The sequence below is a fragment of the Lissotriton helveticus genome, chromosome 1_1, assembly GCF_964261635.1.
Source record: "Lissotriton helveticus chromosome 1_1, aLisHel1.1, whole genome shotgun sequence".
In the NCBI taxonomy this organism is placed as follows: Eukaryota; Metazoa; Chordata; class Amphibia; order Caudata; family Salamandridae; genus Lissotriton; species Lissotriton helveticus.
The window spans coordinates 453010921-453038679 of record NC_136057.1 but is presented as its reverse complement, the minus strand read 5'-3'; the positions used below and the strand labels follow the sequence as shown (position 1 = coordinate 453038679).

The 27759-nt window shown below is 45.8% G+C and overlaps 1 protein-coding gene across 3 annotated transcripts in view; it reads left to right on the top strand.

Annotated features, from left to right (window-relative positions):
• Positions 1-27759, top strand: part of ARHGAP8 (Rho GTPase activating protein 8) — a 929058-nt gene that overhangs the window by 304720 nt on the left and 596579 nt on the right. For all 3 annotated transcript variants that reach the window (XM_078673848.1, XM_078673847.1, XM_078673846.1), the window contains exon 5: positions 12298-12429. In XM_078673848.1, coding sequence (XP_078529974.1) covers positions 12298-12429 — 132 coding nt within the window. The remainder of the gene's footprint in view (positions 1-12297; positions 12430-27759) is intronic.

Here is a 27759-nt window from a genome sequence, read left to right as displayed (position 1 = left end):
TTTCTCAGGGTCGGACTGACATGGGAAGGGCAATCAGGCAGTGCCCGCCAGGCTGATCTCACAGGCCACTGTGCTGTCCAGTGTTCTGGCAGTTTGTGGGCTTGTTCTATGGTCTGCTGGGCCAGTTTTTTTTACTGTTACTCTCCCTGATATTAAAACAAAGATTCCCTACATCGGGTTCAAATCTATTCTGTCTTCCGTACCTTGCAAACACTTTCACAGTATGTGTTTGCAAGTACAAAACAACATCATTTTGCTCTCATAGACCACATTCATTTTGGCACTCATGCCTACTTTATGCCCCAACCCAACCCTGACACTTCCTGTTGTGAAAGCATGCCCCTGGGAACATGCCAGAGTTGAAGATGGCTAGGCGGGACCTACTTACCTCTCGCATCTTGCTGCAGCATTACTGGTAGTCTCAGTGTGTCTCTGACAGTCACTGCTAATCTCTACCCACAGCCCCAACCCAACGTGACTCTTGGCGGCCACGATAGTGGGTGGGGTCGTGCCTCTAGATGGGCTACTCACCTCTTGCAGCCACAAACGGCTCAGAGCTCTTTCTAGCACTTTTTTTTACCTTGATTGATATCTGCCCTGACCTCTGTGACATAGCGAGGGGAGGGTGGGGGTCAGGCCGCCCCGGGTGGCACAAGGTTTGCCCCCTGCTTCTACATGCATGTGGCAAACTCAGGGGGTCGCAAGGGCAGCTACGCCACTGCCTGATCTGTGCTCACAGCAGCCTTCACAGAGTCACTTTCACAAATGATGTTTTTCTCAGTCATTACGGGGCTCAATAAGGTGAAAGAAGTGGCTGCTGCACAGCGAATCCCTTACTTTAATGTTTGTTGCATTCGGTTCCCTAAGAAATGTTTTTGTGATCAGGGACTAACCTTCCCTGACTGCACACATTTACTATACTTCTACTAACGCTGTTGTCACTGATTAAGCTCTATTTAGTACCAAAATCAGATCTCTTCCCATAGAAAAGGCAGACCGCTTTTAACAGTGTGCTGGAATGCTTGCTTTTTATTACTTAGTTGTAAAGTAGATGCTTTAGCGTTAGAACGGTTGTGGCATTTCCTGTTCATGCCTCAGAACTTTTCTTTCCACTTTATAGGCATTATCGGATTGATTTTTTTCAACCTAATTTCCTTGGTCATTATGATCAAATTCTAAATGTTGTAATAGACATTGCACGTTGCATATACAGTTAATATACATTAGCTATGCTATATTTTACTACTAAACATGCAGCCACAAATGCAGTTACCTTGCTGACAACAGGGTCATGATTTGAATGGTGCAGCAGGAGCAGAAGTACTGGGCCCAAACGTTATCCGAACTCCTCTAAACACCAAATATTGCTGTATCTGACTACTAAATAGGCAGTCACAATTGCCGTTACCTTGCAGTTAAAAGGCACTTGATTTGAATAGTACAGCAGGTGCAGTATCACAGGGGCCAAAAGCTCTAGGGACCCCAAAAAACCCAGATTATTGCTAAAATGTTAAACTAAACATAGTCACAAGTGCAGTTACCTTGCAGACAACCGAGAAAACCTGGCGCAGAGACCCAACACCGGACAACATGACTGCCCTCAAGCTCGCCACCCGAAAACACCACCAGCTGATCCGCGCCACCAAGAAAACCGCATTCAAGGAACGACTGGACAACAACGCACACAACAGCAAGGAACTCTTCAACATCGTCAAAGAGCTCTCCAACCCCAACGCCGGAAACAACGACATCACCCCTTCGCAAGACCTCTGCAACTCCCTCGCCTCCTACTTCCACAACAAGATCGCGGACATACACAACAGCTTCAGCACTCAACCGACGCACGCCACGACCGAACCACCGCCCCCCACCACCACCCTCCGCGCCTGGACCCCGATCAGCACCGAAGACACCATCCGCACGATGAACTCCATCCACTCCGGATCTCCGACAGACCCCTGCCCTCACCACGTCTTCAACAAGGCCGACGCTGTCATCGCACCCCACCTGCGGGACATCATCAACACCTCCTTCGACATCGCCACCTTCCCGGAGAGCTGGAAGCACGCCGAACTCAGCGCTCTACTCAAGAAACCATCAGCAGACCCTACCGACCTCAAGAACTACCGCCCCATCTCGCTGCTCCCGTTCCCGGCCAAAGTCATCGAGAAGACCGTCAACAAGCAACTGGCCGCCTTCCTCGAGACGAACGGCTCCCTCGACCTCTCGCAGTCTGGCTTCCGGGCCAACCACAGCACCGAAACCGCCCTGATCGCAGCTACAGATGACATCCGAGCCCTGCTCGACAACGGAGAAACAGTGGCCCTCATCCTCCTGGACCTCTCCGCGGCCTTCGACACTGTCTGCCACCGTACCCTAGTACAGCGCCTCAGCAACGTCGGAATCCAGGAGAAGGCACTGGAGTGGATCACCTCCTTCCTCGCCGGAAGGACACAGAGAGTCCGCCTCCCCCCGTTCAGATCGGAGGCCACCGAAGTCATCTGCGGCGTTCCTCAAGGATCCTCGCTCAGCCCAACTCTCTTCAACGTCTACATGAGCCCCCTCGCAGCCATCGCACGCCAGCACAACCTGAACATCATCTCCTATGCCGACGACACCCAGCTGATCCTCTCCCTCACTAACGACCCCGCCACCGCCAGAGCCAACCTGCACGAAGGGATGACAGACGTAGCCAAATGGATGTCGAACAGCCGCCTGAAACTGAACTCGGACAAGACGGAAGTCCTCATCCTGGGATCCTCACCCTCCGCCTGGGACGACTCCTGGTGGCCCCCCGCCCTGGGCAGCGCACTCAAACCAACAGACCATGCACGCAACCTGGGCTTCATCCTGGACTCCACCCTCTCCATGACCAGACAAGTCAACGCCGTCTCCTCGTCGTGCTTCAACATCCTGCGAATGCTACGCAAGATCTTCCGATGGATCCCCACCGAGACCAGGAAGACGGTCACCCAGGCCCTCGTCACCAGCCGCCTGGACTACGGTAACTCCCTCTACGCCGGAACCACCGCCAAACTCCAGAAGAGACTCCAGCGGATCCAGAACACCTCAGCACGACTCATCCTGGACATCCCCCGCCGCAGCCACATCTCCGGACACCTGAGAGACCTGCACTGGCTCCCGGTCAACAAGAGAATCACCTTCCGGCTCCTCACCCACGCACACAAAGCCCTACACAACCAAGGACCAGGATACCTCTACAGCCGCCTCAACTTCTACGCTCCCACGCGCCAGCTTCGATCGACCAGCCACGCCCTCGCCGCCGTCCCCCGCATCCGAAGAGCCACCACAGGAGGAAGGTCCTTCTCCTACCTGGCCGCCAAGACTTGGAACTCCCTTCCGACCCACCTCCGCCTGACCCAGGACCACCTCGCCTTTAGGAAGCAGCTCAAGACCTGGCTGTTCGAGCAGTAGCGGACCCCCCCCTCAGCGCCTTGAGACCCTCCGGGTGAGTAGTGCGCCATACAAATGCTCTGATTGATTGATTGATTGAACTGAGTCCTGATTTAAATGGTGCAACAGGTGCACTAGCATTGGGGCCAAACGTCATCAGAACTCCTCTAAACACCTAATATTGCTATATTTTACTACTAAAGAGGCAGACACATTTGCAATATATTCCAGTTAAAAGGGACTTGATTTGAATGGCAGGTGCAGTGGTACCAGAGCCAAAAGCTGTTCGTACTCCATTAAACACTGAATATTGCTACATTTTACTATTAAACAGGCAGTCACAAGTGCACTTATCTAGCAGGCATTAAGCCATGATTTCAATGGTGCTGCAGGTGCAGTGGCACTTGGGCCAAACGTTGTCAGAACTCCCCTAAACACCAAATATTGCTATATTTAACTACTAAATAAGCAGTCACAAGTGCAGTTACCTTGCAGGCTAGAAGGGTCACGATTTCACTGGTGCAGCAGGTGCAGTGACACAGGGACTCAACGCTCTAGGAACTCCTCCAAACACTTAATATATTAATATTTTACTACTAAACAGGCAGTCACAAGTGCAGTCACCCTTACATGCAATAGGATCATTATTTGAATGTTGCAGCTGGTGCAGTGGCACCGGAGTCAAAAGTTGTCATAACTCCTCTAAATACATAATATTGCTATTACATCAATTAAATCTATTATATCCCTCTTTGATTTTATTTCTCAAAATTGTGCTATTACTTACCGTGACTATACCACCAGTAACAGCACAATATATCGCCTTTTTGTAAATAAACAAGTCATAACACTCTAATAGACTTTCAATAACTTATATTGTGCAACTACCCCGCAAGCTACAACTTACTGTGATTATTATTAATCACTTGGGTGAAACCTAATGCATTTGCCAATGTTTGTTCCCTATTCCGACTTATGACCTGGTAAAAGGGTGTATAATTTACAAGCCCTGAAGCTTCATTATCTGACATGCTGCACTTCGTGGCGCAATGGAGCCAAGTGGAGCCCTCCTCTGCTGCCTAACTGATATTTCAGCTTTTGCATGCGAAAAATGATCCGTGATAACAATTGCTTTCATGTAAAAGTGTAAGAGGTAAAGCAAGAAGTTTGTGGCAGAGGAAGGTGGCAGGTCAATGCCCTGGCGCCGCTTCCATGGAAGAGCCGCTCTGACATTCTGGAAAGATCAAGAACCGGGTGGAATGTTTTCCTCAATTTAATCCTCAACCACAAGAAGCGAACCGTGAGAAACCCCTGCCATGTCAGGCTTGGGTATCTCTGACTTAAATCTCTCAATGCTATGGCACAGTAGTTTGTAGACCTTACAGTTGGAGAAATCATGTGAATGCCATGTGATAGAGAACATTGCAGCGGTCATTATTACTACTAACCACCATCTTCCTCCTGCACCTTCCTCAACTGATGATACCTAAAACAGATAATCCATGCAAGAGGTGGGGTGTAAACTGCGAATTAATGCTAAAGCCTTTACTTTAAAGGAATTGCAGTCTGTATCCTTGCAAGCAGCAAATGGCAGAATTGTACTATAATCTAATCCCAACAGGTGTGAGAGATAGTATTTGGACAGAATATTGGAACCAAAATATCGTGGGACAAAATATTGTGAAGGTAAGTTTCTATAGGTAAGCAAAGTTTTACCACATCTTTCTCCACGTATTTGTACCTTGATGATATATATATATCTTTAAGGTACGTTGATGTGGAGTCAAGAATAGTAAATCTGTACTTACCTTTATGCACTTACATTCTAGATATTTTGGTCCTCAATGTTTTTGGCACAATATTCTGCCCACATAATATTTTTGTTTTTGATATTCTGTAAGTGATCCGTGGGAGACCCACACATTGAGTTTTCAAGCAGTAATTTCCTTGGATAACTGCTCGAGGTAAACAGACCTTTGAGGTGTGGATGTTGAATAGGTTCTCTGTCTGAAGTAGTTTGGATCCGTCATTCTTCAAGTACAGGCTGATTCTGCTTCTGTGTCTTGTTTATCTTAACTGAGGTAGGTAAAAGTGGCGACAAGGGATTCACTTGGAAACAATGTTAATAAGGCAATTATCATTACTCAGCGGTGCCTGTGAGTGACATCTCAAATAAATTGATTATTACTTGATGAACAGAACATGTTTTGAAAAGAAAAATAAGCCAATCATATAGGTAGGTGTATACGTTTTCAAATTTGTAGTACAGTAAAGCAAATATTGAAGAAAATACAGGGGTTTTAAACAAATAATAGCTCATGGTACATTGTAATCCAAGTTTCAAAGGTTTTTGACATATGACAATCACTCTGTACCCACTTTCATACATACAACTGGAGAATGTTTGTTTTTTGACAAAAACAAAATTCTTATGGGTATTATGAATTGCCCAGAGGAAAGAGATGTTGTGCATCGACGTTTTGGTCTCATTTGGTAAAAATCCACAAGACCTTCAGGGCAGTGTTTGTCAAAGGACAAACATTCTCTAGTTATATGTATGAAAGTGGGTACAGAGTACGTTGTCATATGTAAAAATACTTTGCAACTTGGATTACATTGTAATAGACACTGTCATTATATTATGAGATATTATTTGTTTAGAACCCTTGTATTTTCTTTAATATTTGCTTTACTGTAATAAAAATTTGAAAACGTATACACCTGTCTATATGATTGGGTTCTTTTTATTCAAACCATGTTCTGTGTATCTAGTAATAATCAATTTATTTGAGATATTACTCATGTGCATCACTGAGTAATGATAATTGCCTTAGTAACATTGCTTCCAAGTGAATTCCTTTTTTGCATTTTTATCTAACTCAATACAGTTACCCAAGCCCACAAGGGAATCCAGGGTCACTCGTTTGTGTTTTATATGTTCATCTTAACCAGCCCTTCACTGGGATTCTCCCTGAAAGATCCACATTCTACTGATGCAGTTATGTTTGAACTATGAGCCATAGCCAGTTATGCTTTGAGGCAATAGATATGTATATTACTGCTTTTGGGTTTTTCAGAGGCTATTAGGATATGGACATTGGATGGTTATATATTGAGGAATGCTTATTATCATGTTTAGTGCTATAACCAGTAAGTATCATAACTTGTTCTTACATCCAAATATTGCACTGCTAAATTCCCATTATCTAGTCTGCATACACGAATACTCTAAATTTGAGTTGAGTGTCTTTCTAAAGCACATTAGTTCTCCAAGAGACCAGCTTATTTGAAGGCCTAATGAGTAGACTCTTTCCTTTGACAAGCAAGACAACAGGACGGTTTCCACCTGCTGTGGTATGTTAAGAATCTTGAGAAAGATCACACACTACCTTAACCTTGAAGCCCGGAAACAATTTACGGTGGCGCTCATCTCCTCGAGGCTGGACAACTGCAATGCACTATATCTAGGCATAAATAAAAGACTGGTTCAACGCCTACAAATGGTGCAAAATGCGGCAGCCAGGTTCGTTGTGGATGCCCCCAGATGGTCATCGGGCTCCTCAATTAGAAAAAACTTGCATTGGCTTTCCATGCAAGATAGAATAAACTTTAAGGTCTTATGCCCTACTTATTGTGCTCTATATGGCTTAGGAGCCGAAGACATTAGGTCCCTTGTGTCCTTTTACGCTCCGGGCAGGGCTCTTCGCTCTGCCAACAAGAACCTCCTGTCTGTCCCTCGAATCGCTAAGGCTAGATGGGGAGGGAGGGCCTTTTTCTCCCTTGCTCCTAAACTATGGAACGTGCTTCCAGCTAAGCTCAAGGGTCAGGCATCCCTCGTGCTCTTCCGTAAAGCCCTAAAGACCCGGCTCTTCATAGAGGCTTATCCCTAGCCGGTTCGTGCCTCACATCCCAAACAACTATATCATCTTGAAGTGCCTTGACGCCTTCGGGCTAAGTTGCGCTATACAAATCACGGTTCATTAATTCATTCATTCATTCATTCATTCACGGTTCATTCATTCAGTAGTAGTGGAGCCTTTGTAAGTTGGGTTCTTTGATGTTGCCTATCAATCTAGTGGAGTGTTTAGTAAAAGTTTTATTTTTCAGTGAAATGTTTTAATGCCTGATAATATTTTGGAATCAGTGTCATAACGAAATAAGATTGGTTTTTAATAATGTATTCGAAACATGGTTATTTTTTAATGTGTCACAGGTATTATCAAAGCCAACAATCCTCCATTATTCCTAGTGTGCTTCATTGGTTAATTGCAAGATCCTCATTTGAAGGTGTTGGACCTGACATAATTGGTGTGGTTTCCCTCAAACTTTTTTCCCTCCATCCACCTGGTTTTGCTGAATTCGTAGTTGCTGGCTGTAGTACCCTGCACACCTTACCACTGCTATTCCGTGCTAAAGAGCTTGTGATCTCTACTTTAAAAATGTTAACATTTGGCTTACACCCAACAGGCACATTGTATTTACTTCTAAGCCCCTAGTAAAGTGGTACTACCTGTACCTGGGGCCTGTAGATTAAATGCTACTAGTGGACCTGCAGCATAGATTGTGCTACCCACTTAGGTAGCCTTTTAAACATGTCTCAGGCCTGCCATTGCAGCTTGTGTGTGCTGTTTTAAACTGCCATTTCGACATGGCAAGATAAACCTCTTGCCAGGACTAACATTTACTTTTTAATACGTTTAAGTCACCCACAGGGTTGGCCGTAATAGCCCAGAGGGCAGGGTGCAGCATATTTAAAAAGTTGGACATGACATGTTAGGTTTTACATGTCCTGGTAGTGAGAAACTCTTACATGTGTTCTTTATTACTCAAGGCCTGGGGTCACCTTATTATATGTAAAAGTTCTAACTTTCCATCAGGAGCAAGTAAGAATGTCAACTTTGGCATCTAAAGAATTGTAATTTAAAATCTTCTTTAACCCCTTCCATGCTCATGACGAGCTCAGCTCGTCATGAGGTATACCTCTAGGGCGCTCATGACGAGCTGAGCTCGTCATGAACAATGGGAATCAATAAGGTTCAGCACAGGGGAAAAATCTGGGAAGCACCCAAGGTGTTAATTGGAAAGTCGGATTTTATTTCATAATTCTGAACGTTTTACTATTACAAAGTTGTCATTTCTTGTCCTAACCATTTGGTGCCTGTAGACTGCATCACATGACTGGGAGTAACTGGCAGTTGTGTATTGGTCCCAGATAGTGAGACAAAGGAAAAGAGATGTTGGCAGGATGGGCCATTTCGAACTTGAGGAGGTGGAGGAGCTGTCACCTACCACACTTGCACATCACAAAGACTCTGCCAGAGCACACTCAATAAGAGTTTGACACTCATCTTTTATGACCATAGAGCAGCTGGGACCAGGGCAGGGTGGCAGGAAGTTCCAAGCACCTCTAGGGGTGGAAACCTCCAGAACCTTGTCTGACTTCAAAGAGAGCACCAGGTATAATTCATGCATCCTCAGACTCAATTCTCCAGTGCACCTCTGGACCTGTGGAAGACTCAGAAGGGCTGATGTGCTGCTCTGCAAGGACTGCTACTCTGTTGCCCTGCTGCCCTCCTGCCTGAGTAAAATGGACTGGACCTGCATGTTGAACCCAGGACTACTGGAGTCACTCCAAAGGCTGACCTCCTTATTAGAGCCTCAGAGACTGAAAAGGCTCCAGCCCCCTTGACTCCAGCACCCGAGCGCTGCAAGTCCAGCTGTGGTCTTGTCAGCAGAACAGATGCAGAGCGACGCATCTCCTGGCAGAGGCTTTGGAACCGCCACTGCGTGACACCTTCCTGGCACAGCCACACTAGAGCATTGCAGTCTGCAGCTTACTCTGAATCACTGCTGCTTGGTGAATCCTTGACGCAGGCCTCTGCAGCGCAGGCCGCCGCAGTGCAAGCCTCTTGGCGGCGGCATCTTCAACAACAGTGCAGGACTCCACATTGCATCCCTGCAGCTTCTTTGGAACCGTGATGAATGGCGCATCTTAGACACAGGATCTCGCAATGCTCCTCAAACCAGGATTTAAGGTTCTTTGTTCAGCTGGCCTAACTTGGTCCCTATACTCATCCTAAGCTCCATCACAGCTGGCCTGTACTTGAGACTTTGCACTGTCGGGCGTTACCAGATAACCACAGTTGGTGCTTTGTGCTTCTAGCCACTATTTTCACTTAAAACGTTAAGATTGCGTATCTCCGTTTCTACTGATTGTATTTCTGTTGTTTTGGTCCCAAATCATTTTTTACAATTTACTTTATGAATTTTTACTTTTTATCTTGTGTTGTATTTTCACTTGATTACTGTTTGTAGTGCTGCATACAAACTTTACACATTGCCTCTAAGTTAATGTGTCTGCTTTGTGCCAAGCTACCAGAAGGTTAAGCACTGGGTAATTTGGGGTATGCTTATGACTTCATCCTGACAGGAAATGTGGTTGCTGCTTGACTAAAGTTTCACTCCCCTTAACCAGTAACCCAATTTCATATAGAAGGACTTTAAAGTACTGGTTCATATATTGCCATTATGATCACTGCTTGCATACTGTTTTGCCAACTGTATTTTATTTGTTTGTGATTCTTTGCATAGTATTTAACTTGTGAGCACTGATATACTTTTTATTTTTAAAACATGTTTAAAAGTCCTGTTGGACAGTGATTTATTGATTCATATAATGTGTGTTACTGAGTTCTGAGTTTTCAATCCACATCACCTCCATGAGGGAGCCTTTATACTGCTCTTCCATCTCTACCTTGACAGTAAAGGAATTATGCTTGGTTTTCAATGTGGGGTGCCAATAATACAAACTACGGGGCCCCACAGAGCCAGTGATGAACAACATCAGTTGGCACAGTTGTGGCCCCATAACCCTTCGATGCCCAGGGACCCCTGGAACAAGACTTCATCATGCAGGACATATGTCAAAAATAGATGTGGGTTCCGTCCATACTATTTTGAGTGTATTAATGCTTCTACACTCTAAATAGAGCAGGCAGGGCACCTGCCAAACTCTAAATACCCCCCTCTGATCTACATAGTACTACACTGTGCTCATGAGTAAGTCTCTTGAATATAAATGTACAGTGATGCTTGGTACAACAGTATATTGTAGATATAACAAGCATTGGCATAGCCAATAGGTCTCGCTTGTGGGACCTTATAAGTATTTTGTTTTGCAGCACAATATCCTTGTAACTAAATACTTATAAGGTCCCACAAGCGAGACCTATTGGCTATGCCAATGCTTGTTTTAGTCAGTAGCTCCTTGTCTATGCATGTGGCTTGAGGTCGCAGCCGTGAAGTTCCATAGCACTGGAACTGGGGAGCTATCTGGTGTGACATGCAGAAAAGGCAGATTTCCGACAGTATTATCTAAATCCGTGTAAGCCCTTTATTATTCTGAGGTTGATAAAACGGAGTCTTGCTCTGGGATTCAGAACTCACTACTGACAAACTGCACAACGAATGTGCAGTTGGCCCATTAACTCGTACAGCAGGACTTTCTCAGTGCAACACTGGGATTTGTAAGCAATTTAAGTAATATCGGAACATTCTTTTGAGACCTTTCACGGCAATATATTTACAAACACCCCAAAAATGATATTACCACAATCTGGCAGCATGGAGGAAGCGTCTGTCCATCTCTGTCCCTGAGGGGTGCTTAGAGCGCCAAACCTCGGATGCCCCAGGGGGCCTGTCTTGAGTGACAGCCTGGGCAGGGGTCGGAATGTGCCTAGGCCATGCCTACAAGTGTGTGAGGCGGTGCCCCCGTCCGTATGGCGAGCTCCGCGGAAACGCCCGCCGTGCTGGTGTTAGCTAGTCTTTCCAATTACGAGTAAGAGACACATCGAAGGCTGTCTGGAGTGCGACATGTGTAAGGTATAGTCTTTCTTCCATTTTTATTATGTTCAGCGTTGCTCTTATTCTTTTACTTAAAACGAGACCGCACAGAAGCTACAACCGATCCGGACTTCACTCGGCAACAACTGCAGCTTGAAATTAAAAAAAAGTCAAAATAATAAATAATGTCCATTGAAAACCTGGTCTTAGCTCTACCCATCGTTTGATCTGATTGGCGGAGCCATTTACACAGGATATAAACAGCAGCTTCAGGTAAATTGTTGTTAATGACACTTTAACCCGAAGCGAGCCACGAAGTAACTAGTGGGGTCGCAGGCTCTGCTATGAACGGGCTGGGGCCGGACTGGCTATATCGTAGGGTGACCAGAATTTTAAAGTAAAAAACCGGGACATTTTACAAAAATAGAACAAGGACTATAATAACAGTAAAAGCATGAAGCGCCAGCTGGCTTACTGACTGCTGAGGCAGAAAACAGACATGCGATGTTTGCAAACAGCAAGGACAATACCGTCAAAGGCTCTCTGTGAGGTCTTTGCAAGCTATGGAAGCAAATGGTGGGGGCCTGAAGGAGGAGGGGGTGCGAGGGATGGGGGAAGCTGGCTGGGGAGAGAATGCAGAGCGCACGCTGGGCGAAGCCCTTTGATGTGCTGTGAGCGGCCGGGAATGAATGATTAGGGGAGGAGAAGCGGGAAAGTGAAAGTACGGCCGGCCGCAATGAATAATTAGGGGAGGAGAAGCCCTGGCCGTGAATGCGCGTGCATGTTGCTCACATGGTTCACATGAACTGCAAGAAAACGCCAGCAAAAAGCTGGTGGTTTCATGATTTTGACGCTTGAATTCTCGCTCCGCTCGATGCGCATGCGCGCATCGATAGGTCGCGAGACCTAAAAATAGTTTACTGAGTTTTGCTTGTAGACAGTAAAAGAAAATTCAGGTAGCGAATACATCCTTAGTTTCATGGCAAAATACCTGTATATCCAGTGAAGAACCTAATGCTATGTGACTGTCTCCTTCTCTAGGTACTTGAAGTATACACTGGATCGTTATGTGGAGAACGATTACACCATTGTTTATTTTCACTATGGGCTGAATAGTCGCAACAAACCGTCTCTGAGCTGGTTACAGAGTGCGTACAAAGAATTTGACAGAAAGTAAGTTCTCTAAATCTTTTCAGGCCTCTTCTCTGTGCTTTTCGCAAATTACATTTTATAAAGTTCTGACTTTGTTACAGCAAATGCTCTCCATTATTGGCATGCTAGTGGTGTATGTTTATCATATTGCTAAATATGGGCTAATGATTCAGCTATCAAATGTTATGACCTATTTTAATCTGATTTCATTAAAGTTGGGATATTAGTACAAACGCCATCTGCTGTATAGAGCTCATTTTACATAGCACTGCACTACCGATATTGCACAAACTTTGGGGTAATATGGCATCGTCCAAAATGGCCTGGATACCCGTAAAACAGAGTTAGAAATTAGGAGCACCTCAAATTCTGAAACTCTCATTGATGAACTTCTAACTATTCATTTTAAATGATAACCCTGAATTGTATTATTTTATTTCCTTTAATTATTCGTGTGTGTTGGACCTACGTTTTTCTAGGACATATAGTGTTATCTTCCATGGCTGACTAGATGAATAAATGAAAAGTGACCTCAAGAAAAACAGGACAATCTGAAGAATTCAAATTTTTGTGGGTCGGATATACCCTCTCTGTTATGCTAAAGAAGCTTTGGTTTTGAGTCGTTAAAAGCTTCCAGTCTGAAGCTGAATGTGTTGCTTGTGTCTCTGCTTCATTCTGCACTTTTGACCTTGTCCATCATGTTACTGGGTTTGGGGGAGGTAAACTGCCACATATATATTATTCAGCAGCAGGGGCGGTGGGTGAGATTTGAAAGTGGTGGGGCGCCAACTGATTTGCAAACAGCACCGTAGCGAGCGAGCGTAGCGAGCTAGCCCGAACCCCAAAAGGGGGGTTTGGGGGGATAACCCCCCCCAAGAAAATTTTGAAAAAAAAGAAGAAAAATCGTGCATTTTCAAGCAAATTTGAGAAAGCAGGAAGGTTAATAAGGCAATTGTGAAAGTGCAGTTATTACATTAATAGATGGTATAACATAGGTAGCTTCTGATTCAGTATAACCACAGAGCTTCATACATTCCGTCCTATTATGCTCAGGTGCTGAAGTCAGACTGTAAGACTTTCATAGAAATCTCAGCTCTAGGAGTAGAAGAAGTTGCACAGCCAATGTTTTTAATGTTTTTAAGCCATGTTGTAGAGAATTTTATATTTAAAGGACAATAAATGTGGGGCTATACGAGATGAACGGCTGCATGTCTTAGTTATAGGTGTTTATTTATTGTATGCTTTACACATATTTGAAAGGGAGCGTGCCTTATGTTTCTTAGGGTTGAATGGTTTATGTAGCTTGGAAAGGGAGTGTGTCAGCATCTTGTTTTGTTAATTGGTTTTTGGTCGGCGAAAAGAGACACGCTGCAAGCATGCAAGGTGATTTTAAAGCCTCACAGATTGTTTACTTTTTGGAAGCGAGCGGATGCGAAAAGGAGGGAGGGGTGGCGGGATTGTAATGAATAGTTTTGAGCAGGCCCAACTGGGCAACTTTGGGGACAATAATCGCTAAATGGAATGTGGCCCGGAGATGGGGGGGCATCTATACCACCAACGCTAGCAGAATGGAAGAAAGACATGGATTGGTGCATGATGTCTGAGAAAGTCATTTACGAAGGCAGAGTGCGCCCTAAGAAATGGGAGAAGACCTCGGGAAAATGGAACACCTACAGGGGAAACATATGCGTGCCTCAATCTTCCATGTTAGGGGAGGGGAACCCAAGAATGCCCGACCATGACCATGAGGGGTTGGATAGTTACATCTGAAATGAGATATGAGGTCAAGGGAGGAATAACTGTAGAGCTCCGCTGTCTTGACATATTGTATATACATGGCTACTCAGATGCGAAATTTGCTGTGAGGCTTTATTATACGTTTAATAAAAAGACATAAAAAATGTATATACTCTTCAAGTTTTGACTTTGTGGACATATTGAGTGGAGAGTTGCTCTTGGGAGGAATTCATGTCACCATGAGCTTCTATCGCCCCATAAGACCTTGCACTCAGCCTCAAGTGCGCTCTATCGGCTGCAGAAAACTGAAGCGCACTCCAGTGCCAAAGAGAGTGTATCTGGGGCCCGATGCACGAGGCATTGATTTATACAAAGACGTACAGAGCGACCTACTGGAGCTGATGTCAAACACATTTTAAAAATTACTATAACACGTATAAACGTATACATGCATAAAACAGAGTTTGTAGTATTATGCAGAGATAGACTCGCTTGCGTACACCCCACATCTATTTTGTGCACCGAAAATGCAATTTACAAATAAATATCAACATCCAAGAGTTTGCATGGATGTAACTTGAAACAATAAATATTCTCGATTGAAACGTGAAACCTAACAGTCTTTAAAAACTAACAAAATTCTTTAGTATAAGTCAAATACAGCTTCGCCATTTAAAGGGCTGGGTTTTCAAGACGGCCTAGAGTGAGGTCAGTGTGTGGGCCAGTTTTGTGGCTGTGTGTGGGCTCACTGGGCTGGGATTGTAAACATCTTGAAATCAGGACTAGAAGGCAGTAATAGGTAGTAGTGTGCAGCTGTGGTTGCTGTTATCTCGTGGCATGATTGGATAGACCAGTCACACTTTGAGGGTAGAAGGGCAGGGATGTGACAATGAAATTATCCTTTAGGTAGAGAAGGATTTGACTGTCACATTTCTTGAATATTATCACCCACATTGCCTGCAGCAATCACAAAAACATGTGGTTCCCCACCCCCCACCCAGACATTATGCCTTAAACAGTCGAAAGGTGCTCGTATTGAAAATGTGGGCCACATTTTTTTTTTTACCACCAATTCATAAATATGGGCCACTTTATTTTGTTGCCCAGGCCTATTTTCTACCCCACTAAGACCCTGCTGCCCAGACGCAACCATTATTACACATTGGAACATATCCCGCAAAATGGCCAAAGTCGACAGAAGGAAATAACCCCATTTAATCCCAAAAAGCAAAAGCAGGAGCGAAATGAAAGGGAGCCCTGAAGGACTGACAGACGAGGCTTTGCCAGAAGAAGGACGGTGGCAAGCTAATATGAGCACATGCTTGCGGAGGGCAGGTCATTCCACAAGCAGCTTTACTAAGGGAGAAAAATTGACAGCTTGTACCGGAGCGAGAAATGAAGACAAAGTCTGCCACATTCCCCATGCAGTCTAATAATCCCTCAAACGGAAAGGGTGAAAAAGGAGACGGCTCTGATTATAGACCTCGTTTATCAACAGTGGCATAGCTTTGCTTACATTATTTAATGTAAGCAGACCCAGTAAACATTACAATATCTTCTTTCACAGCACAGGCATCAAGCTGTGAGACAAGAAATAAAATGCCTACTTCGATTGCCTGAGAAAGGAAAATAAATATTGTGATTCCGTACGCGCTGTTCCCCTCTGACACAGCCCCAGGCCCTGGGTGGCGCTCCTCTCGAGCTGCACTTCCACTCCACAACACTCCCTACACTAGACGGATGTGTCTGCGTAAACATTACAATGCCCCTCAACTACAACCTGTTTGTGGGTGAAGGGGCCATGGGAGGCAGAGGGCGGTCAACCTGGGAGCACTTCCAGGATATGCCCAGCTGGATATACTGAAAATGGTTGGTTGTACTGCACACTCTATTTTATTTCTAGTATTCTCAATTTTTAATATGTTTTAGACTGGGCGTGCTAGGGCGGGAGGAGGGCGCTAACCTCCAATTAATGAGGAAAAAATCTAAAGAAGTGACAAAATTATTACTAACCCTTTCTGCACTGCTGGTGCTAACCTCAATGGTTGGCTGCTTGTAAACAGTTTAAAAAAATAATAATAATCTTCTACACTCGCTTTTTAATAAGTTGTTCAATTATTCATCACATTTATTTGTATAACACAAATGTCTGTACCTTGTTGTACTTTTCGCATAAATTACATTATTGTAAGCATTTAACTTTTAAACACAAAAATATACAAATACATAGCCAGATTATGGTTGCATTCAAATTGCTATAAATCCCAATGCATTTCGAGATAAATATCTCTTCTTCAGGGGAACTGCAAATATGAAAAAATACACAGTAATTATAATCATATACTTCGGATCGATACCACTGGATATACTGCCACGAATAGGGTGATAAAAGCATCTTCAGGAAACAGCAACGAGACAATTACATCTTTTTTCAAACCAACCAAATAACAAAGGGTTGGGAGGCAAACACATACAACCATGGGTTACTAAAGTACTACACTAGAAGTACTAAACTCAAGATGAGGGAACGCAATGCTATCTGAATATTAATCAGCTTGACATAATTTAAACTTGACTTCTCCAGGTGAAGACTACAGCAAAAACGTTTGTTCAGATTTGTATAATGCAACCACGCGCCAGCCCGGCCGTTTCACTTGCAGATTACGTACTTCAGCCCTTCGGTTGCCTGCATATTTTATACACACAATCGCCTAAAAAATCCAAGCTTGCCTTACACTGAAAACCATGATGTTATCATGGGAGCAGCATCCTTGCTATCTGGGCTGTCCCCCATGCTTTCTCTTTCCCCCAAACCAGTATGCTCGCAACCCCCTTGAGCATTGTGCTTTCTCTGCAACCCTCAAGTCCTCACTGCTACCCCTTACCATCTCTGCAAACCCAGCTTGTCTCTTAAATCCTGGCATGGGCACGGTTTCTTGCTTAATTACACATACAGTCCCTCTAGGATGAGGTAAAAATAACAGAGGCTTTAATAAATCACTGCTGCTCCCAACATTCGGCACGCTCTGAAGTAAGGCACACACGCGCGTCCTGCACAGGATGACTTTGCCTGTCCTCCAGGTTGGCCCAGAGGCCAGGGCAGTGTATGCAATAATGACCCATCTGTTCGCTACCTACAGCTAGAGAACTTCTAATGAAGACAGATGTGGGTCACCCTGTACCAGGGAGCTGCAGGGTGGTAATGAAAGCGCCTAATGGTCACTGCCTACCACTTTTGACTGATTGATGACCGAAAGGTTTGTGTTTCAGAAGTAACTATGGTAAGTTCAAACAATCATTCGTCTTGGGGACAGGTGGCTCGCATCCCTTCATGCGCACTGTTTAACGCCTGCCTTCTCTCGGTGCCGGAAAAAAATAGCTGCTTTCACTTTTTCTCTCGAGTGTCCGAAGGTATTCCGATCCCTGTAACGCCATGATATTCAAATGATACCCCATCAAGTGCCTCCACATGGGCTTGCACACTTACCTCGACTAGGTGGGAAAGGGTCCGATCTGGTGTTTTCAAGAGGGAAGGGAGAGGAAACTGGGCATCTTTACTCTTGAGCTGAGCTACAAGTAGGAGTGACTTCTCTGTGTTTGACAGTCCTCCATGTCTTTCCATCAGCTTCCTCTATGCCACATCATTTGACCTTTGCCACACTCCGTGATAGAGTGAGAGTGAGGGAGGCAAACCTTGCACACACTGTGCCCACCCTCCACAGCCATCCTGCCACTAAATGAGGGACACTCGTCGAAAAAAGCAAGCATGGTAAAAGACAGAAGATACACGGGCATAAAAACCTCCAAAGGAAAGGAGTAAAGCTACTTCTTAAGGAAACCCTTGGCTGAGGGCCTCTGATACTTTGTAAAGCCTACCTCTCCCACCCGAAACCCACTCAAAACAAGAGAGCCTTCGCTGGAGGCAGCAGGGGGGTGCAATCCGTGCTCATTGAGAGGATATGTGCTAAATATAGATATAAATCCAGAAAAATCGGCTACAGTTTGTCGGAAATGAATTTCGGGTAAAAACTCTACCCGACCAAATTAATACTCACATGGCTGCGCTGGATAAGCACTGCCCCTCTGCCGGACACATAACGCGCCTGACTCATGAAATTTATTTTTTTAACCTCCTAAACAACAAACAATACTCACTAAAAGAAGACTTCAGCACACCACGAAGCAAGTCCCGACAGGGCCCAGCCAAGAACCGGATCCTACGTCAGCAGCGCCGCAAATGGCCAATCACTGCATGAGTGACTACATGAAGTCAGACAGTGATTGGCCATTGTGCAGTGCGGCTGGCGGCATCCAATAATGTATTTCCCTGCCCTGCTGCAAGGTGAACAGCCAATCCTGTGGCTTGGGGGGGCACATTACCTGCTCGCCCTGTCGCCCATGTTAACGCCGGGGCTCCTGCACCCCCCCTGTCACTAGTGTACATAATGAGGGAACTATTATGCGCATGCTCGGGCTAGTTGCAGCCCCGAGCATCACTTGCGCAATAGGTTGGTATGCGTGCCTACTGCCTCATCCTGCAGACAGTGTCTCGTGACGTGGACTCGACTGTCACTCACACACCAGCCCCGCCGCCCGGCCCAGCCCATTCCCCTGCGCAGCGAACTCCCGTTACAATCGGGTGCTGCCCGGATTCCCGCCGGTTAATATTGTTGAATCCTGTAAATGTAAAATGTATTTCCTGCCTGATAAATATATTTTATAAATACCACAGTATACTTGCAGCCGCGGGTCCATGGGCTGGAGGGGCTACGCCCCTACGCCCCAATGGACGCACCGCTGCTGTTCAGCAGATGTTGAAGGAACTATGTGCACCCAGTTGGAGTTAGTGGGTAAAACGGAGTAGAGGGATGATGTGCTGAGGCTTTTTGACCCGAAGATGTGGTGTGCTGCAGTACGATTTGGTAGATCTGTGAGATAGCATTGTACTCTTTCATAATGGGAGAAGAGTAGGTTATAATGAAGTGTGAAGGCATTCAGAGGGAGAAAACACTTGGATTTGTGCAACTGCTGATGTTTGTATGTGGTAGATCTTTTCACTTTGGTCTTGTTTTGCTGCAGTGTGGATTTGATAGACACGGAGCTTGTTAATTAATACTTTGGGTCTGATTACGATATGGTTTGGACCGCACCCTATGGCTGGTTGGATGCGGTCCGACCTACGCATTATGATGCGGGCAATCGGAGGCAGTTGGTCCGTCGGAATGGCCTCATAATCCCTTAAGGACAGCGTTTCCACCATCAGGATTATGATGTCGGTTTCCGATGTCGGTTTCCGACATCCATTCCATGCCGGCCTTTCCAACATGGAAAGGCTGTCGGAAAGCGACATTGGGGGCCCTGAACAGGGCCCACTTTCCCCCTGGCCCTCCGCATCTGTGCTTGGGGTGCACCTATGGCGTCCCCCTGAACATCCCTGAGGTGCCTGCCACACGATGCATAGATGTTCACAAACTTCTATTTCTCAATGGGAGCTTGTGCTGCGGGCGGTTGTGAAATGGCGACCTGAGGTTGGAAGCGCCGCCTGAGGTTGGTCGGTTCGGTCTCCTACCGACATCGTAATCAGGTCCTTTCTTGACCAAGGATGTTCAGTTGTACATAAGAATGGGGAATTATTTCAGATGTACAACTAAATATATACTGTGTCTCATAGATCAAGTTTGCAAAAAAAAGTGGAGGTCATGTTACCTTTCAGCATAGGTTTACAGGTTTTCAGTTTAGAGATACTACATGAAGACAGCCTCAGTAAGTGTTTAGTGTTGTCTGCTGATTGCTGGATGGAGCCACATTGGCTCTGACCCAATATAAATTGATCAATGATGGTGAAATGATCGATATTTAAGGCACTTCACACTATAAATGATGTGGTAGTAGCCTACAATGATCAATTAAAATTAACTGCTTTCTTCTTGAGAGGGAAGACGTAAGCTACTCCAAACCCCATAAAAGCAGTAGAGGTGTGTCCCACTATCTACAGTGGTCACTCTTGCACAAAATACTAATGAGCGGGCATCTCTTTCATTCCTAATATACTTTGTATCGTTGAGCACCTGCTAGGTAGTGGTCTTTCTGCTGTCTGATTTTAATTTTTATTAACCCCATGGCACCTTATTGATACGTGGGTATGTCTATATGTGTCTCTATATATATATTCACTGAAAAAACCATGGGTTATAGACCATATATAGTTAGGAATTAGCATTTACAAAACCTTATTTTACTCACACAAAACCATTGAAATTCCATATATAGTTCGCTGCACTAACTATATATCGCGCACCCGCAATCCACTGCTGATGATGTCACATATTACATCATTCATGACATGGTCAGTGACATCACTGATGACATCACTGATGACATCTCAAATGACATCACTGATGACATCACTGATGACATCTCAAATGACATCACTGATGACATCACTGATGACATCACTGATAACATCTCAAATGACATCACTGATGACATCATCCAGCGACTGTGTGTTTCTGTAAACTTTAAATATGTTTTACATATTGAAGAATGAGTAGATGTAGAAGTGTCTGGATGAAGGATTTAGTAGGTGCGTGACTGACTGTATGAGTGAGTGATTAAATGTGTCTCACTGAATGCATGGGTTAGTGACTAAACTGTCTTAATTTGTGCATCATTATGTCTGTTATTCTCTAAACTGCTGCATGTGTTGATCAGTAGCTATATGAGTAACTATATGGGTTATTGATTGATTGTCCAAGTATTTGTATGGGAGACTGAGTGTGTGTGTGGCTGGCTGGGAGATGTGTGACTCTGTGCAGATCAATGTGTTCTTGTATCAATGATTGTATAAGAGAGTAAGTATGTGTTAGAATATGTTTGAAAATGTAAGGTACTCTATGTTTAACTGTATAGATTAGAAAATGGAAGTGTGATTGATTCTTTACAGGACTGACTAGGTGTTTGAGTAACTCCAAGGATGAGTGGCAGAGTGTGAGTGTCTGTATAGGTGTATGAGTGCATATGATAGTGTTGTAAAGATGAGTGATTGTATGTATGAATGATTGTATGGGTGAATGAGTGAATGTGTGTGTAGACGTAGGAATCAGTACGTATGTAGTAACTAGTATTGGTGTGTCAATGGTTTAAAAAATTATATTCTGTATTTAACACTGGGTGTAACAGAGGTTATATTAAAGTGTGAGGAGATGCATTGTATTGTCACATGAATGATATCATCAGTGATGTGACCATTGATGTCAAATGAGATGTCATCAGTGATGTCATTTGAGATGTCATCAGTGATGCCATCAGTGATGTCATTTGAGATGTTATCAGTGATGTCATTTGAGATGTTATCAGTGATGTCATCAGTGATGTCATTTGAGATGTCATCAGTGATGTCATCAGTGATGTCATTTGAGATGTCATCAGTGATGTCATCAGTGATGTCACTGACCATGTCATGAATGATGTAATATGTGACATCATCAGCAGTGGATTGCGGGTGCGCGATATATAGTTAGTGCAACTAACTATATATGGAATTTCAATGGTTTTGTGTGAGTAAAATAAGGTTTTGTAAATGCTAATTGCTAACTATATATGGTCTATAACCCATGGTTTTTTCAGTGAATTTTCAAGGTTTTGTAAATGCTAATTCCCAACTATATATGGTCTATAACCTATGGTTTTTTCAGTGAATTTCAATGTTTTTTTATTAGCAAATATCAAAAGCTTTAAAATGTCAAGTACGTGGTAGGTAAAAACATTTTCATGTTTATGCACGCTGATGTGCTTTGAACGCTGCCCCCCCCCCTCTTTTCTTTTAGGAGTATTCTCTCTTTGCAGATAGTGAAGAGTAGGTAACGCAGGCCTTTGCCCCCGTTGTAATCCGTCGTGCCTGCTTCCCTCTCCATTTGATTGATTGTTATCCAAGCATTTACTGTTTTGGAATTGCTTCTCTTTGGTTCATTCTCTATTTATAAACAAGCACATAGTCGCAATACTCTGTTTAGTCTTTGCAGATAGTGAAAAATCGTTAGAAAAAACAAAAGGAATCAAGCAAAATCAGTAGGCCACTAATGGGATCTCTTTTTCACCTCGCTAAAATAGAAACATTAGGAACAACCCCTCATGAGAAATATGAAACAAGTGAGAGGAACCGAGCTCGACGCCATGATGGCTGCAAGACAGCTCGGCTCCGCCGCCCACCCCGCCCAAAATAACGACAAGCCCTATGCAAATATTATAAATATATACAACACACCAGCAAAGTAACAGGGTAAAACGTTTTATTAAATAACTATTTACATGGCAGCCTGCTGCAACATCGATCCAAATACATGCCGCCGTTCCCAGGATTTCTCCCCGACTACTCTGCGGCCTACGAGATGGAGAGGCCGGGGCGTTGACTATGCGGGGTCTCCGGCCGAAACCACAGCGCCAACGATCGCTGCTGACGGAGGGGAGCCTTGCCGGTGAGACCACTGATCTGAAGAACCGCTGCCTGCGGTGCCTCCCTGAGCCGCTTGACGGAGGCCCCCGAGGGGCGGTGTGGTGGCGCGGACTCGGAAGGGGCGCTTGGCTCCTGCCCCCTCCCCAAGTCTTGTTGCCCTGGTGTGGCTTGAGATCGCCCCCGACATAGGCGGCCTGCTCCCGGGGTCCGGCGGAACTTTTTGCCTTTTGGTGACTCTTCCATTCTGGACCTTGTCCCACAATCCGTTTGACCTGAAGACACGTCCTGCGGTGCCCTGGTCCGACTATCACATATACCTGCGCCAGGAGACGGCGTGGGGTGCACTGGAAGGAAGAGGCGGCGCGAACGAGCCTCCCCCACCTCCCCAGGTGGAGGTTTCTCAGCTGCACCCCAGCGCTTAACTCGGCAGCTGAGTTACGCCCACTCTTGCGGCGCAGTGCCTACCTGCGCCACGAGACGGCGTGGGGTGCACCGGAAGGGAGAGGCGGCGCGAACGAGCCTCCCCCACCTCCCCAGGTGGAGGTTTCTCAGCTGCACCCCAGCGCTTCACTCGGCAGCTGACTTACGCCCACTCTTGCGGCACAGTGCCTCTCTCGGCCAGCTGAGTTGAGCCTGCTCTTGCTATTACAACGTCTCACCCGCCATCCGGCTGAATTGCACCCACTCTTGCGGTACAGCGACAGGCGGCTGCCACGGAGCTCACGAAATGGCGATCGGCTCCACAGACTTGGGCCTGGCCTGCAAGAATGGCTCTGGGCAACCCTGGAACTCGGACGCTTGACTGCTAGGGCATGGGCCCCATTACCAAAAGCGTCCCCTCAGCCTTGAAGATTCTACAAGAGTCACCGGGGCCCCCGACTCCCGCAGACTTCCGGTGGGGAGCGACTGCCATGATTGCTCGCGGAACGGTCACGACGTAGCCACGGGGTGCTCTCATGCTGACGCCAGCTTCAGTCTGTAACATCCAGAATTATTGTAGTATCGCGTTGTCGCGTAATGCGTCATATGACCCGCTGCGTTAGCTCACCCGATGCGCGAAGCGCAGCTTCCCGGAAGCGATCCGGGGCGCAGAGCGGAGCGCGTAACGTAAGCATAACAGGTCATGTGACTTGTTAATAAAAATTTTCATTGGTTCATTTCACTTTTGGTTTCCTAATGATGTAAGGCTAGGTCATGTGACCTAAAAATAACACTTTTCATTGGTTTAGAACTTTTTTTTTTGTCCCAAATGATGAAAACCCCTCCTTGTTTCCTCACTCTGACTTTCATCTTTGTGAGAGGAAGACCTACAGTGCCTCGCTCGGCCACCTGAGTTACGCCCGCTCTTGCGGCACAGTGCCTCGCTCGGCCAGCTGAGTTGCGCCCACTGTTGCGGCACAGTGCCTCGCTCGGCAAGCTGACTTCCGCCCACTCTTGCGGCACAGTGCCTCGCTCGGCCAGCTGAGTTCCGCCCGCTCTTGCGGCACAGTGCCTCACTCGGCCAGCTGAGTTCCGCCCACTCTTGCGGCACAGTGCCTCGCTCGGCAAGCTGAGTTCCGCCCGCTCTTGCGGCACAGTGCCTCGCTCGGCCAGCTGACTTACGCCCACTCTTGCGGCACAGTGCCTCGCTCGGCCACCTGAGTTACGCCCACTCTTGCGGCACAGTGCCTCGCTCGGCCAGCTGAGTTACGCCCGCTCTTGCGGCACAGTGCCTCACTCAGCCGGTTGAGTTTCGCCTACTCTTGCGGCTACAGCGTCTCACCCGCCATCCGGCTGAATTGCACCCACTCTTGCGGAACAGTGACAGGCGGCTGCCACGGAGCTCACGAAATGGCGGTCGCCTCCACAGACTTGGGCCTGGCCTGCAAGGATGGCTCTGGGCAACCCTGGAACTCGGACGCTTGACTGCTAGGGCATGGGCCCCATTCCCGAAAGCGTCCCCTCAGCCTTAAAGATTCTACAAGAGTCACCGGGGCCCCCGACTCCCGCAGGCTTCCGGTGAGGAGTGACTGCCATGATTGCTCGCAGAATAGCCACGACGTAGCCACGGAATGGTGGTGCTCTCATGCTGACGCCAGCTTCAGTCTGAAACATCCAGAAACACTGTAGACTACCAATTCAATCAGTTCCGGTGGAGCCCCAACGTGACCCGGTAGGGAAGAACTTGCCCTCCCCTCTTTGACTGATGGTTCTTGTTGCCTGTCCCTTCTATTGTCATTTAACTGAACTTTTTGGACTACTCAAAGGGGTTCTGGTCCGACCGCTGCTTGGTGGAGACATTTTGACTATATTCTGGACCACCTTCCCGGCCTCCCCAAAATGACCAGACATCCCTCACTTCCAATTACAGCATACACTCCTTTATCAATATCTTCTTTGATGTTCCTCTTGAATATGTAATTTTGTAGAACCTCATACAGACAAACATTCTCGAGGTAACTGCTTCTATTTGGATAATATGTATCCCACATGTTGGCAACTCCTTGATGTGTACTGGTTGCTCAGCCTTGATATCACGAGATATGTATGCAGTTTTGGAGCACATGGCGGGCGGGGACGGGTACTGATTGAACATTTGGACATCCATATTGATATTAAGTTCTGATGTATTATTGATTACTGTACTATTAAAAATTCGAATTAACGTTACTCATGGTACTTGCCCGGAAATGTATATCTAGATAATTTCATTGTAACTGGTCCTGTCGTACTTTGATTATAAAATTAACGTCCACCGATTCCGCAACTGTTAGACACCTTAATTCCTGCAACCTAATAGCCCGCCCGTTACGTTTTTCTACAGTGTAAATGTCCCCTCATCATATACAATTCCAGTTTGCTCCGTGGCCGGCCCACGTGGTTGTAGGCCCGTATTTGTATACTGACATTTTTGCAATAAACAATTTTCAAAGGAAGTATGGAATCAGCGTCATAACAATCGTCTAGGTTGGTTGGGTTTTTGAAAAGTGGCTGTTATTCCCAAACAATAGAAAACAGATAATGCAGACCCTTTGCCTGAATTTTGGGTTGATTGAAATTTGTATCCGTCACACCTGCCCTTTTTACAGAATTATTAGAAAATGGTCGACCGTAGCTTAAGGTATCTGCCGAATGTAAGGTGTGGTATTTTGTCCCATATAATACGACTAATTGAGAAACAAATACACGAAGAGGGAACTCGAATTTAGAGACAAACAAAATGAAACATTTTTTTGCATCATAAGAAGGGGAGGATATGTTACACAGAAAAATAATGCGAAAGGGATAGCCAAGATCTGTTGTATCACACGTTCCTGCAGCTAGTCTGATACATAAGTAGAACCTTTTTCGTGTTTGCGCGCGCTGACATGCTCTGAATGCTGTATCCCCCCCCTTTCTTTTCTCCTCTGTAGGTTACATCGGAGTTCCGACTGAAGAATGGAGTGGACATGGACCACACCGTGCTCCATGTAGGGAAAGACATAGACAAGCGCTATGAGATATTGCATGGAGTGCAGACCATCACTGGGAGCGTGAAAGATTGTATGGTATGAATGTGCGCATGGGCCCTGATTTGTACGGTTTGAATGAGTATGTGTGGCGCACGACTGGGTCAATAAAAAAATGCTTTTTGTATGACTGATATATTATATACAACAAGGGGTGGTGATGGACAGAGTCTCTGAATTAAGCAGAGTACTCTCACCCAGTCAAGAGATCAGGGCTAGATCCAACACCGTTTTTTAGCTCATTGCACCATCCCAGTTTCAGAACCTGGCTGTATGCAAATGAGTCTGTCCCTGGCCCAGTGCATCATGGGAACAGGGCAGACCAGACTACAACAGCCAATTCTTACACTGGGAAGGAAACAAGCTTCCGGGGACCGGTTTCTGGCATTACAGCCGTCTTCGGCCCGGCTTGCTTGAATCCTGATGGTGCAATGAGCAAGGGACTCACATCTGAGTATACCCTTCCACGCTTAGGGTGGACAAAATTATATACAACAAGGGGTGGTGATGGACAGAGTCTCTGAATTAAGCAGAGTACTCTCACCCAGTCAAGAGATCAGGGCTAGATCCAACACCGTTTTTTAGCTCATTGCACCATCCCAGTTTCAGAACCTGGCTGTATGCAAATTAGTCTGTCCCTGGCCCAGTGCATCATGGGAACAGGGCAGACCAGACTACAACAGCCAATTCTTACACTGGGAAGGAAACAAGCTTCCGGGGACCGGTTTCTGGCATTACAGCCGTCTTCGGCCCGGCTTGCTTGAATCCTGATGGTGCAATGAGCAAGGGACTCACATCTGAGTATACCCTTCCACGCTTAGGGTGGACAAAATTATATACAACAAGGGGTGGTGATGGACAGAGTCTCTGAATTAAGCAGAGTACTCTCACCCAGTCAAGAGATCAGGGCTAGATCCAACACCGTTTTTTAGCTCATTGCACCATCCCAGTTTCAGAACCTGGCTGTATGCAAATTAGTCTGTCCCTGGCCCAGTGCATCATGGGAACAGGGCAGACCAGACTACAACAGCCAATTCTTACACTGGGAAGGAAACAAGCTTCCGGGGACCGGTTTCTGGCATTACAGCCGTCTTCGGCCCGGCTTGCTTGAATCCTGATGGTGCAATGAGCAAGGGACTCACATCTGAGTATACCCTTCCACGCTTAGGGTGGACAAAATTATATACAACAAGGGGTGGTGATGGACAGAGTCTCTGAATTAAGCAGAGTACTCTCACCCAGATCTAGCCCTGATCTTTTGACTGGGTGAGAGTATTCTGCTTAATTCAGAGACTCTGTCCCTCACCACCCCTTGTTGTAAATATTTTTGTCCACCCTAAGCGTGGAAGGGTATACTCAGACATGAGTCCCTTACTCATTGCACCATCAGGATTCAAGCAAGCCGGGCCGAAGACGGCTGTAATGCCAGAAACCGGTCCCCGGAAGCTTGTTTCCTTCCCAGTGTAAGAATTGGCTTTTGTAGTTTGGTTTACCCTGTTCCCATCATGCACTGGGACAGGAACAGACTAATTTGCATACAGCCAGGTTCTGAAACTGGGATGGTGCAATGAGTTAAAAAACGGTGTTGGATCTAGCCCTGATCTTTTGACTGGGTGAGAGTATTCTGCTTAATTCAGAGACTCTGTCCCTCACCACCCCTTGTTGTAAATATTT